The sequence below is a fragment of the Protopterus annectens genome, chromosome 9.part0, assembly GCF_019279795.1.
Source record: "Protopterus annectens isolate FY-2018-M chromosome 9.part0, PAN1.0, whole genome shotgun sequence".
Lineage (NCBI taxonomy): Eukaryota > Metazoa > Chordata > Ceratodontiformes > Protopteridae > Protopterus > Protopterus annectens.
In genome coordinates, this window is record NC_056743.1 from 1,837,783,371 (window position 1) to 1,837,797,577 (window position 14,207).

General features: G+C 39.0%; 1 protein-coding gene across 1 annotated transcript in view; it reads left to right on the forward strand.

Moving 5' to 3' along the window:
- Window positions 1-13,573, forward strand: part of LOC122810798 (glutamate-rich protein 3-like) — a 129,099-nt gene extending 115,526 nt beyond the window's left edge. Inside the window, exon 5 of the mRNA XM_044082358.1 lies at window positions 13,404-13,573. Within this exon, the coding sequence (XP_043938293.1) occupies window positions 13,404-13,573 (170 nt within the window). The remainder of the gene's footprint in view (window positions 1-13,403) is intronic.
- The last annotated feature ends 634 nt before the right edge of the window (window positions 13,574-14,207 follow it).

Sequence of the window (14,207 nt, forward strand, 5' to 3'; positions counted from 1 at the left end):
ATGTGCTCTATCAGGAGCTCCAATGTAAGGAACATTGGAGTGCCATTTTAGTCAGAACTTGGGCCCCATGGAACTATTGGCTGGCTAATGACCCTTTAAAGCTGGGCAGATAAGTCACCCATGGAACTGATGGCTGGCTAGTGACCCTTTAAGGCTGGGTAGATAAGTCCCCCATGGAACCATTCACTGGCTAGTGACCCTTTAAGGCTGGGCAGATAAGTCCCCCATGGAACTGATGTCTGGCCAGTGATCCTTTAAGGCTGGGCAGATAAGTCCCCCATGGAACTGTTGGCTGGCTAATAATCCTTTAAGGCATGGTAGATAAGTCCCCATGGAACTGTTGGCTGGCTAGTGATCCTTTAAGGCTGGACATATAAGTCCCCCATGGAACTGTTGGCTAGCTAGTGATCCTTTAAGGCTGGGCAGATAATTCCCCCATGGAACTGTTAGTTGATTGGCTAGTGATCCTTTAAGGCTGGGCAGATAAGTTCCCCATTGAACTATTATCTTGCTAGTGATCCTTTAAGGCTGGGCAGGTAAGTCCCCATCCCCATTTGGGAAAACCTTGCACTAAAATGTATTTTTGTGAAGAAACCTTGTACTTTTCAGAGTAAAATGTTTTGTTTGCTAGGAAACAGAATGTTTTTATAGACTGTTCTTGCATTTCTAAGGGAGTTTGTGCATAAATGTTTATATGAGCTTTATGTGCAAAAATTCTGTTTTTGACATATTTTACCTACAGGTTGTATAGATTTTTCATTTTGGGGATGGATGTTGCTCTAGAGAGGGGGCTGTTAGTGGTTGACTTACCTCAGTACCATTTGTTTTCTATTTTTCTTTTACTGACTCATCCAGGCTTCACTATCCACCTTCAAGGGCTCATTCTTAGCTTAACTAAGGAGCAGCTACCAGTCTCTGCATTTTTACCTTCCCCTGATGTTAGAGAGTCTGTTGGTGTATGGTTGGCTCCTGTTGTGCCTCAGACACTGTTGGCTGACTCTGCTGTGGCTGCTTTTGTTTTTTCAGACCCCTCAAATTTTTCCCCGTCCCAATGGTGTTACACCTACAGCTACCTAGGACAAGGGAATAGCCACATCCTCTGTGGCCGTAGGAATTCCCTTGGTGGGCAAGGGACAACCATTCTTTTTGGTCTCAGTGGAAAGGGCAGTTGAAGGCCCTTCACCCAGCTAAGATATGGTCCCTGAATCTGGACTGAGTTTGCGAACCATGGGTTGGCTATTTTCCAGTGAGTTTTCTAGGAAAAGTGAACACATTGAGAAAAAAACTTGCCTTCCCCTGTTTCTATAAACAGGGAAGATTTTGTGGGATTTGCAAAAGAGCTCATTTCTCAATTTTCTTTGCATACTACTGCCTCAACCAAGAATATAAAGAGCTCTCTCTCTCTCTCTCTCTGTCTCTCTCTCTCTCTCTCTCTCTGTCTTTTTCTTACTTGGATTGTGGTGCAAGCATTCCTGGGGGTAGTGGTACTTCAGGAATTTCTTCTCAATCTGAAAATTCTGCTTCCGATGAAAGTATGGTTTCAGATTTCTGTCTAGTAGATTTTTCTTTTTTCTGAGACTTTATGTAAGATAGAAGAAGTTTTGCAGCAGGAGTGGAATAAAATTCCTATTGCACAGAAAATGTATTATGATTTGTTACAGTTGGAAATGACTAAATCTGCAGGTATTGGGCCTGTTTTGCCTGCTTTACAGAACATTTTTCTCACTTCTGCTAGTTTGTCTGGTAGACAACCTCCTGCTCAGAGAAAGTCTAATAGATTATATCAGGATCCTCAGTCTTGTAAGTATTTGGTTTCTAACCGCATAGCAGATCCAGTAATAATTTCCCTATTTAAAGGTACATCTACTAAAGAGATTACTGCTACTAACTCCATTCTATCAAGGATGGGAAAGCATTTGACAGGTTAGGGAAGAGGTGCATTCGTCTGATGCATTGACTTTCAGCAGTTTAAACTGTCAAACTCATATTTCATCTTTTGAGAGCATGCAAATGTTAATAGTTCATTTTCCTTCTGAGTTACGAAATTCTTTGAATGCCTGTTTAACACCTGCGTCTCGTGTTGCTAAGCGTGTTTTAAAGTGTGCTTGTCATGCTGCACTTTCGTGCTCCAGAGATGCTGCTTCTGGGTCAGTTATGAGGGAGACTGGCTTGGTTTCATTCCCAAAACCTTATTGATGTTGAAATTAAAATGTTAAATTCTCCTGTAGACAAGGAGTTTCTGTTTGGCCCTTCTGCAGCTGTGATGCTCAAGAGTTGTGAGAACAAAGGGAAAGTTGATTCAAGGGGTGACTAATATTTTTCAAGCCTCCTTTTTTAATTCAAAAATTTCTCTTCTTCCTCAGCTCCCTTTTTCAGTTAGTAATTCGAGTAGTAAGGAGCTGTCAAAGAGGAGTGCAAAAAATCAATGGCAAAGAGACTCCAAAAGGAAAGAAAAAGCCTCTAAAAATCAAGGACAGTCCTCCCAGTCAACATGGCCATTTGCCTGTTCAGGCTCAACCTCTCCCTCCCACCCCTGGCAACCTTTCCGTTTCTCTATGGCTCCATCTTCCCTTGTTTCACCTAATTGTGGCAGACAAATTTGTTTTAAATGTAATTCTACTGGCAAACACAAGTGGGAATCCCTCCCTCCCCTTCAGAAGATTACTCCTTGTCCAGTGAACCAGGTCTCCTTATTTTCCCCCTCTCTGCATAAAGTTTTCGCACAGGAATAATAGAACCAGTTCCTCCTTTCTAGAATGGCAAATGCTTTTATTCAAATTTTCATTTTATACCTAAGAGGGAAAGATCCTGGAAGCTTATGCTGGATCTTTCCTTTCTAAGTCTTTTCATCAAGATTCCATAGTTCAAATTGATTTCCTTTAAGCTCCTCTTATCTCTTCTCCCTTCTCTACCTTTCATGGTAAACCTATACTTAAAGGGTGCTTATCATGACATCTCCATTTGCAGAAGTTCAGATGATTTTATTTTCTATGCTAGGCTTGCATTATTAGTTCTCTACCTAACTCTTTATACTCTCAACTGCTCCAAGGGTGTTCACAAAGTGTCTGGCTCCAGTAAATGCTTATTACATACTTTAAGGCATTTATTTAGATGATGGTTGTGGTCGGCCTCAGTGGTGCAGTGTTTAGTGTTGTTGCCTCCCAGCAAGAGGTTCTGTGGTTTGATCCTTGGCTGGGGTGCCTTCTGTTCGGAGTCTGTATGTCCTTCCTGTTGTCTCGTGGGTTTCCTCCAGGTGCTCCAGTTTCCTCCCAAAGACATGCTGTAGGTGGATTGGACACACTAAATTGGCCCTAGGCGTGAGTGCATGCATGTGTGTGCCTTCTGTGGAAGGTTGGGCGCTGGGCTGGCAACTTGACACTGTAAAACTCTACTGCCAATCATGAGCAGACAGTGATCTGCTGTGGCGACCCCCTAATTGGGAAAAGCCGAAAGAAGAAGATTTAAATGACTGTTGTACCATAGTAGATTTTTTTACTAGCTGTCAAGAGTCTTTACCAGTAGTTGAAAATCTTCTACACAGTCCGGGGTTTCAATTCCACTTTCAAAAATGTTCTCTCATTCCTTCTCACAGGATTGTATTTCTGGGATGTCTGCTAGATTCTGCTCTGGGAAGAGCTGTTTTTCCTCCAGACAAGGTAGAAATGTTTCAGCAATTCTTCCTGAGTTTTCTCAACCACAGCCACGCATCTCAAGGGAACTTCTTAAGATACTGGGGTTCATGGCATTAAAGATTCTCAGGCTTCCCCTTGCCAGAGTCCACATGAAGAAAACCCTGTTCTGGAATCAAAGAGACAGATTTTTCTGCCAGGTAAACTAGACCTCTTTCAAGTCAGGTCTCCCAGTCTCCATTCTGACCCCTCCACAGTCTGTTGCTATAGAAGCATCAGACCTGATGTGGGAAACGGTTTCCAAAGGGGTGAAAGTATAAGCTCTGTGCAACTCTCACAACAGTCAGAAGCATATAAATGCTGGAAGGATGTTGGCAGTGATTGATGCTTTGGAACCCTTAAGTCATCTCTGGTCTCTGGGACTGCTGCAGGCTCAAACAGGTAACACCACTGTGATGTGGTACATAAACAAACAAGAGACTTACCAGACTGTATTCTCTTTGCAGGCTTGCTATGATAGCTAGGGAGATAGCAGCATTGTTTGGTTTGACTGTGCTGGCTGGCTTCATACATTCCATCACAGAAAACTTGATTTTTACATAAGCTAAGTAGGGCCTAGACAGACATTTACAAATGGAAAGCTCATCCTTGGGTCTTCCAATAATTGATCCAGCTGTGGGGCGAACCTCAATAAGATCTGTATGCCTCCTCTCAGAACATACACTCAAATAAATTCTGCTCCAGGACTCCTTGCAAACAGGACAGATAGACAGATGGCTTTTTGTTTCCATGGATTAGAATGTTCCTGTATGCTTTTCTGCCCTTTCCATTGATTTCTAGAGTTCTTCTGAAAATCCAGAAGGAATCTCCAAAAAATAGTGGTGACGCTTTTTTGGCTCAGGCAAAAGTGGTTCTTTCTTTTTAATCTGGCCAAATTCAACTATCCTAGGCTTTCCCACAAAAATGGATTTACTCACACAATACAGGGCTTATTTGATACACCCCAACCTGAAACCCTTCAACTAACTGCCTGAATGATAGAACCTTTATATCTTTTAGGCCCCTTTTTTTCTACGTAGTTGAAGCAGATACTTAAAGTAGGAGAAAAAGCTGCTACTAGATAATCATATATGTATACATGCAAGTGGAAAGGATTTTCTGGTTGGTGCCACTCCAAGAACTAGGATCTTATTCAGGCCCTGCTATCACTGGTTCTTGATTATTTGTATGAGCTGCTGTCCTCTGGCCATTCTTACTACTTCTATATCAAGGTTCACTTGTTGGCTGTTCTGCTTGTCTGCCCTTAGATCCTTCTTTCTAACTATCCTCAAGTTAAACAGTTTCTGAAAGGGGTGTTACATATCTGTCCCTCTAGAAAGCAGATGTCTCCTCCTTAGGGTCTTAAGTTTGTGCTTGAAAAGCTTGTTCTTTTTCCATGTGAACAAGCTCATCAGGCTGAACTGAGGTTCTTAACGTGTTTTATTCATTGTTCGGACTTCTACTAGGAGAGTATTTATTTAAGCTACGAGCTCTTATGGTGAGTCAACCCTACGTCATTTTTAGGACTGGGTTTCTTTGAGAACTAATCCTTCTTTTATGCCTAAAGTGGTCTCAGAGTTTACCGCAACCCAGTCTATTAATCTCTCTGACATCTTGCTTGAATAAAGGACAAGGAAAAACAGGTTTTTTATATTCTGCATGTTCATAGGCACCTTATGTATTACCTAGACAAAATTAAATCATTCAGGAAAGCTGTTTGTTTAGTATGAATGTGAGAGGAAAGATAATCAATGTCAAAGCAGACTCTTTCCAAATAGTTGTCTCATGCTAATGGTGTTTCTTATACTCACCATAGTAAACCACCTTCAGGCAGGGTTAGGCCCCATTCTACAAGGCCTTTGGCTTCTTCACTGGATTTCTGGAATGTGATGGACTCTAGAAGTGTTCTAGAGACAGCAACTTGGCGCTCCTTCATACTTTTACAAAGCAGTAAACAAGGGATTCTTTTTCCAGGAGAGTGTGGAAGGTGCTGTCAAGCTTTAAGCTGGTCGATTACTGGGAAAGGACCCAGATAGCTTAGGTTAATGCAAACGTGATCTATTAAAATAAGTACTGTTCCTTAAACAGCAGTACTTTTACGTGGAAGTACCTATGTGCCATGGACAGGAATTCCCGAATTGCTTATTCTTGCCCGGAAAGGGATTTAATGAACTTTGCAAGAGTGGCTGTGTCCCTTTGTTTGAGGGACTTGGAATTTTAAAGAAATAATTACTTTTATAGGATTTTCTTTAGTTATCACTACGTAAAGTTACTTTTCTTTGATATTTGAGAGGAGTCTACACAACTCAATCTAGATTCATTTTATAGTACAACTGAGTTTATTTTATGAACTTGTTGACTATGGCACATTAGTATCTTTCTCTCTCACTCTCTAAATATATATATATACACACATATATATATATATATATATATATATATATATATATATATATATATAGGTTTACTATTGTTTGTGCGAATGACATTCTATCGGCTGCAATGTGCCAAAAAACAGAATGTCAAACGCACAAGCAGTTTTGCACCAGATAGTCGACTCCACTTATGCGAATGCACAACACATGGGGGGTGCAGGGGGGCTTTTCCCCCTGCAAAAACATAATAGCTGTATAGGAGTTTGATTTACATCAGCTCCTATACGGCTATCACTTAGTGGTTTTGACAACAATGTCGAGTCAAATGCGACGAGCATTTGGTTCGACATTGTGAACGGTGTTTTTTTTACTTTCGGTATTACCATTTGTTTATTTGAATGAAAAATGTTTTTCCGTTCGAATAAACAATAGTAAACCATATATATATATATATATATATCAACCACCATCCATCCTCAACCCCCCTTTTCTCATTACACCATCAGGTGGCTAGCCCTGCCACAGTAGTTCATTCATATCACTCATCTGCACTCTTACCCACAGCCAATTTAAAGTGTCCAATCTACCTACTGCACGTCTTTTGAAAGTGAAAAGAAACTGGAACACCCGGAAGAAACCCACGTCACCACAGGGAGGACATGTAGACACTATACAGAAGAACAGGAGAACCACTAGTTGTGAGATGACAACACTAACCACTGCATCACTGCTCCATTACATTAAATCTCCTGTAATGGAGGCCCATGGGACATATGCAAATGACTCTTAAGAACAGCAAGTGTTTCAGCTATATGGGTTCTGAATGTCCATGACTTTTTTATGTTTTTAGTCTTTATGCTTACATTCATGCCAATAAAGTCAAACTCCACTAGTAAAAAAGTCATGAAAGGTATATGTAATATGGGGGTATGGTGGGAGGGGGACTTGTTGTATGTGTATATATTTGATGCATTAAGGTTCTATGATTGTCTTCCGAACCTTTGACTTTATGCCATGCACCCATATATACATTAACACACACACACACACACACACACATTATATATACATATATATATATATATATATATATATATATATATATATATATATATATATATATACACACACACACACACACACACACACACACACACACACACACACACTCACACATATATATCTATATATGAATAGTTGAAAGTGCAGTTATGTTTTTGTTGTATTTTCATGTTTTAAATGTCTATTAAACTAATATTAGTGGGGGGCTTCACCCCCCCACCCCTATTGTGGGGGGCTATATATATATCAAATCCAGGGTCACACAACTTTGAGGACAACTGTTAAGTGCCTTGAATACTGGTTGTCGACCAAATGAGTTTCGACCATAAAAGGTAGACCCATATACATATATATATATATATATATATATATATATATATATATATATATATATATATATATATATCTTCATTATATATATATATATATTCACTTAACATATAACAATCAAAACAAAAAGCCTTATAATACAACACACACACACATATACAGTATATTAAATATACCATATATGTGTGTGTGTGTGTTGTATTATAAGGCTTTTTGTTTTGATTGTTAGATTTTAAATGAATATATATAATGAATGAAGATATGAGTAATATCTTTTCTTACTTTTATGATGCCATGTTTATTTGTTAATTTATGAATTTGTTATTTAAACTACAACATTTAAAAAAGTATATAGAACAAAATGTAAAGCTCACTTCCTTCTTAATCTAGCATCCAAGCACAAAAACCCTTAAGTGGAAAGCTTTCACTAAACACACATGTTTATATCCAGTGTCAGACTAAGTGCACATTTGGCCCTGGATGGTTTTCAAACCATGCCCCCCCCAACACACACACACACACACACACACACACACACACACACACACACACACTTTTTGGGGGGCATATGTAAGTGCTCATGCTTTTTGAGTCACATTCCTGATTTAAGACCATTCAAACTACCGTCCTTATACACCATAAATGTCCTTATAGCCGCTGGACTGCATGCACCTCAGATGTCTGATTGTGATAAAAAAATGGCCACAGTAAAGTATTACAACTTGCATTACACAAATACACACTAGTCCTGCAAAGCCAGACTAATGTGACTATTTAACCTGATCATAACAACCAGAGTCACCCATTCTTATCCACAGACAGCCTCAGCACCCAAAAATTATAGCCCTGTTATTGACTTTGTCATTCCTCAGACATCTCATACTTGTAAAAATAAAACTTATTTCACACAAATGCACACTAGTCCTGCAAAGACAGTATAAACTCAACAAACAACAAGAGGGTAAGTTGCTTTCATGTGCAGATAACCTTCACAGTCACCCAGCAGAAGTAGCTACTTTGCTTTGTGTACATCTCATCTGATTGTGACAACTTCCCAGATTGACAGACAAATTTCTCTTTATTTGCATAGAAGGTTGCTAGTATATCATTTTTACAGTAGCATGCATTTTTTTGAAGGACAAGAAGCTTGAAACTCAAATCTCTGTTATTATTTAGTGACTATAATCCTCAATAATTAGCCAGAAAACACATTTTATGAAGAACAGATCAAAATATGTTTAAAGTCAGGGATAGCTGAAAGCTAACTAATTTCATTCTTGTTTCACATTAACAATAACTAGAAGTCACCCAACATATTTCACACAAATGCACATTATTCCTCCAGTGTTCATAGGTTCATAGGTAGATACTAGGCTATTGGCCCTAGGGTCTATATAAGCCTAGCCAAAAAGGTACCCTGGTTTTCACCACCCAAGAAAATTATTTACCTGTGCCCCTGTTGAGCAGAGCCACAGAAGTGATCCCCGGGGTGAATTTCCTATGCCTGATGGTTGACTAAGCAAACAACCAGCAGATAAGTTACTTTTGTCTCCAAACAGCCCCCCATACCCATGCAGAACAGTTATTGCCACTTTGTTATGTAAAGCTCATCTGACTGTGAAAAAAATAATCTCTGTACCTCATGGAATAGAATCAGGGGCAAACCCAAAAAATAACAAGGGGAAAAAAGCCCAAAATTGGGGACAAACTAAGTATTGCTTTTATATACTTATAATGTTGTTAGAATAACAGTTTTGCATTGACTTGCATTTTCTGAAGAATACTAAGTCTGAAAAGTTGAATATCTGCCATGATTTTGTGACTGCAGTTCTCAAAGATTTGCCAGAAAACTATAGATTTTATAAAGCATGGACCAAAAGCAAGAGGTAAAGTCAGAGACATTTTGTGAAAATAGGGAGTGCGACAGCTTCATAAAAAATCCTGCATAGTAGATATAGCTCTGACACATACATGCATACGTACATCCATTCATACACATCAATAACTAAGTAAAATATACTACATGGGAGACTGTGCCATTTTCCATTTTAGTTTTTACCTGCTTGGTGACTGAATAATGCTGCTGGACTAATTGTCTCTTTTCTTGCTCAGACTTACACAACACCCTATACGTAGGCCTCTGACCTAACTATCAGTTAATTCAACACACTCTTCCTTGCTTTTCCCATATGGATTTGCAGCAGACTTTGTCAGGCAGGCAGCCTACATTCTTCTCTGCAATAGCTTCCCCAGGCATAGTGTCTGTAAAAGTATATTAAGGGGTAGAACATGTGAGCAGACACAAAATTCTTGCTGGTGCTGTGTAAATAATATTAATGGGAACATGGTTAGCATATGACTTGCCATTTGAAAATTAATTTATTAACAAACTGTACTTCACACACACACACACACACACACACACACACACACACACACACACACGCACACACACACACACACACACACACACACACACACACACACACACATCATGCATAAGGAAAAGATAACTGTTGTTCTCTAGACACAGCAGAATACTTGACAATATCTGTAGACTTCATGTTGGCCTGGACAGTACGAGGCAGTACTTGCATAAGTATCTTGTAGCAGATGGCTAAACTAAGCCAGCCCACTGGTATAGTTGTTGTCACCTATGCTGCCCAAGGATCATCTAGTTCTCCCAGCATCAGAGGACCAGCTTTGGGGGAGGGGGTGATGGTAATGCACCAGCCAATGATCAAAGCTGTCATCCAAGGAGAGGGAGGAGTGGGACTTACTAGAGCAGTGCTGCACTCTAGTATAGGTAAAGGGGAATGATATTGCTGTGCTGTAACTACTTGTCTGGACTGACTCTGCCGTAGGCTTGCACAAATAGAAGCATTCATACTCGACAGCCAGCTCAGGTGCATTGCATGAAGTGAAGGTAAGGCAAAGTTCAAAGTTAAAGTCATGCAGGCTTCCAAACTAGTTATCCTACTTTTATCTTGCAGTGACATGCCAGTAGGAGCTACCATCTGACCACTGATTACAAGAGGAGTTGGAGTTAAGACTTGGATGGTGGTGAGGGGGAAACAAAGGTGCCTGAGTTTTAGATGAAAAAGAAATACGTTAATATCAAAAAGTCACCGAATTCAGACTGTTTCTTGCATCATATTACAATTTCAACTTGTGCATTACAGTGGGCTTGTAAAATCAATGCCCTAATAAATCAGAGAGGACTATAAATACTGCCATTGGGATGGATCCACCAGTTATACCCCCCCCCCCGCACCTGGAAAGAAAGATGTACTGTCATTTAGAGTCTGTAATTCCTTACAAAGATATAGTCAAAGACCTAATGTACCACTGCACAATGTCTGACAGTGAACTTTTCATTAGTTCAGTCCAGGAAATGGACCTTTATATAGTTGTATGGGCAGAAAAGTTCCAGGGCAACCCTTGTTTTGCTTCACAGTAGGTGCTTTCCAAGATGTAAGTATGAACTACACAGCTATCTTCCTTTCTTTTTAAAACAATCTGGCTTAGCGCAAAGAATGATTGTAAGATAAAGATCTAGCTCCTGAAAGTAGATGTCGATATTGCAGAAGTTCAGTAATATAACCAGCATGGAATCTGCTTTTTAGCTCTGTCCTGAACAGGAAGCTGGTTTCATAATAACATCATGAACATGGAAGACCAAAAGGGAAGTAAGTCTGCATTGTGTATTGCCAACAAATGTAATGCCAAAAAACACCTTCTCTGGCAACCATTGCAATCTGAGTCATGTAAAGGATTAAACATTGATTCAGATGATGTATCCTGTACTCTATTAAGAGTCCCATGGTGGGTCTGTTGATGCTCTGTTGTCAGAGTGGTTTTGTAGAATTGATACAAATTAACATAGCTGAATCAGAGGGAGGTGGCTATCTCCTGGTTGTGTCTGAATTACAGGGGCCTACACTTTGAAGTATAGTACAGATAAGCATCTGTCCTTCCCTTTGTTAAAGAACTAAAGTTTTTAGGGACGTTTGGCTGCAACTCACATCCTGTTGTGATTTGGTTATTACCAGGTTTGAAAGTAAATATTTACTCTGAGTATATTTTTGTTCTAAATTCTTCTGAGATTTTTTAGAAGGCTGTCCAATCCAGACTATATTTAGAGATTAATAATGTTATTGGTCTACTCTGATATAGAGATTACCCAGACTATACTAAAAGATTAAAAAGATGACCGTTCTATACTCTATCTGATATGATGCATAAAAATGTCTCTAGGAAGAAATGTCAAGTGTTAGGTGATGTTACTGTTGCACAATAAAACAGTGCCACAAGGTATAATGGTCATTTTGTTAGGATTAAATAAGACGCACATGTGTGTGTGGCTAAACTTGGATGAGGCAAAGGCAGGCCTGGCAGATGTACTGAATAAGGAGAGGAGCAGATGTCAGCTGATGGGCAGCTGTGAGGATGAGGAGGGGGAACACTGGTTGAAGGTTTGAAATATTATTGCTTTTAAAAAAAATCTAATATTCATGTGATTACAGTAATTCAGGCCACAGGGGTATGGATATGAACGTCTAAATGATTTGTATGAATTCTTGAGTTTCTCAGCCAATAAATACAATATTGAGTTATATAATTTTCTCAGCCATCACCTTCTCTCAGAAATAAAGTCAAACATCTCTTACTTTATTTTGTGATATTTTGTCTTACGTCTCTGTATCTAAGAAAGCATTTTTCCTACTGTATAACAAAAGTTGTTCTGTCACTATAAATTTCAGTCTAATGTATGCGGAGCTTTTCTCCTTGGGCCTCCTCTGAAAAAGGACACTTTGTCCAGTCAGACTTTCACTGTAAACAAATATAAAATAAAAATAAATAAATAAAACGTAGTGACTTTGTATGTGTAATTTTTAAGAGATGAAGCCAGTGGATTTTTCTTGAGTGGGAGCATCCAATGTTTTCTTGCAGAGTGACTTTTACTGGCAAGGGCTAGTACTGCTAGTTTCAGTACTGGTTGGTTATCATGGCTACCTTAGTTTTAAAGATGCAGTTTCACCACCTCTAGGATAAAAAACACAGGGCAAAATGTTGCTGTCTTTAAAGATTTTGCTTCAGATAGGCGTGCTTTTTTTGCAGTCAAAACATTACATACTAATTACAAGCACGTCTAGCAAGCATACAGTCCAGGTTCTATTTAGGTTATAAACTTGGATATTGAAAAAGTCAGAACCTTTGGTGTTTCTGATAGCAGATGTTAGGCACACCTTTGTTGCTCAGGTTCATTTCATTTATATTTAAACTTACACTGATGGGATACACTATAATCCTTCCAGAAGGATGCAGCAGAAGTCTCCATTTTACCTAACTCTACTCCAGCAAACCAATAAAGTAGAAGAAGGTCATATGAACTGTTAAAGGTCACAAACTGAGACAGTGGTTACAATGTAACCTTTGCTGGAATGTTGTATTTTATTTGCTTATGCACAAACATCTTCATTACACATACTGTTGTTTAAAGTGTTAAGAAAAAATGCCATGTTCAGCATTCTTGCTATTAGATATAGAACTGCATGTCACCAATGTATTATTCTAATATCTGTCAACACAGCACAGCTAACTACAAAAACAGGCATGTTGATAAGTTTTGTCTCTGTCATTTCTGTTTTCTGTGGATTGAGTCTTGTGGTAAGAGTAATATAATATTACTAGAACCACATGTGCGGCATGAATCCACCAAACAAGTTAAATTGGAATAGATTAAGTATAATATGGGTTTATAATGAAACACTTTTCTTCTTATGTAGTAGGTAAGATCTCACATATTCAGGAAAAAATAAAAAACATGTTTTGTCTGCAGTGTGCCAATTTATCTAGAGCTTGAAAAAGTAATCATACCTGTGCATTTTATCTGCTGCTCCCCATGTTATCACTATGAATGCATTTAATTAATATTTATTTCTTACAAGTATATCCTTTGTTACAGAAGATAACAGTCCAAGACCAGTCTCCAGTGCTAGCAGCCATAGTAACTTGGATGAAGGCAAGCCAAATGATGGACAGTTGACTAATAGAATTCTGTCTGAACTGGACAGTGATGAAGACATTGAAGAGCTACTTCAGCTGTTCCGAGAACATGCAGATGATGACAACTAATGCAAGAAGATAGTGACATGGACTTAACTAGTCCACACTGTCAGCCTCTAATGTTAGCAGAATCACATGTGAGGCACTGTTCCACCGTGCAAGCCTTTTCTGAGTACTGTGATTCCACACACACACACACACACACACACACACACACACACACACACACACACACACACACACACACACACACCACCACCATTACCACCACACTGTATATTTAGATGTTCCTTCTGCATTATTTGCATGCCAGTAAAGATCTTCAGGAAGTTATAACTTATAGTAATGACATAAGGTCACTCTTTGACAGTGGAAAACATCTGAATAAGATTATTTTTTTCTGTAATTCTTGGTTCTCCCTGCTTTGTTTTTAAAATCTTTTTAAATATTACTGTAATTAAAAGCAGCAGCAAACACAAAATAACGGTCGTGTACTGTAAGGCTGTAAAAACATAAAACCTTTTACTACAGGGTAAGCGCTTTCACCACCATCCCCGGTGGCTTCATCAGACCATATAACTTTACTACAATGCAATACCTCAAATATATTCACATCAACCACTCCCCAATCAACTTGATTAGTTACACCTTTCCATTCTACTCCTCTAAATTCCTTCATAAAACACATTGCGCATGCCTCCTC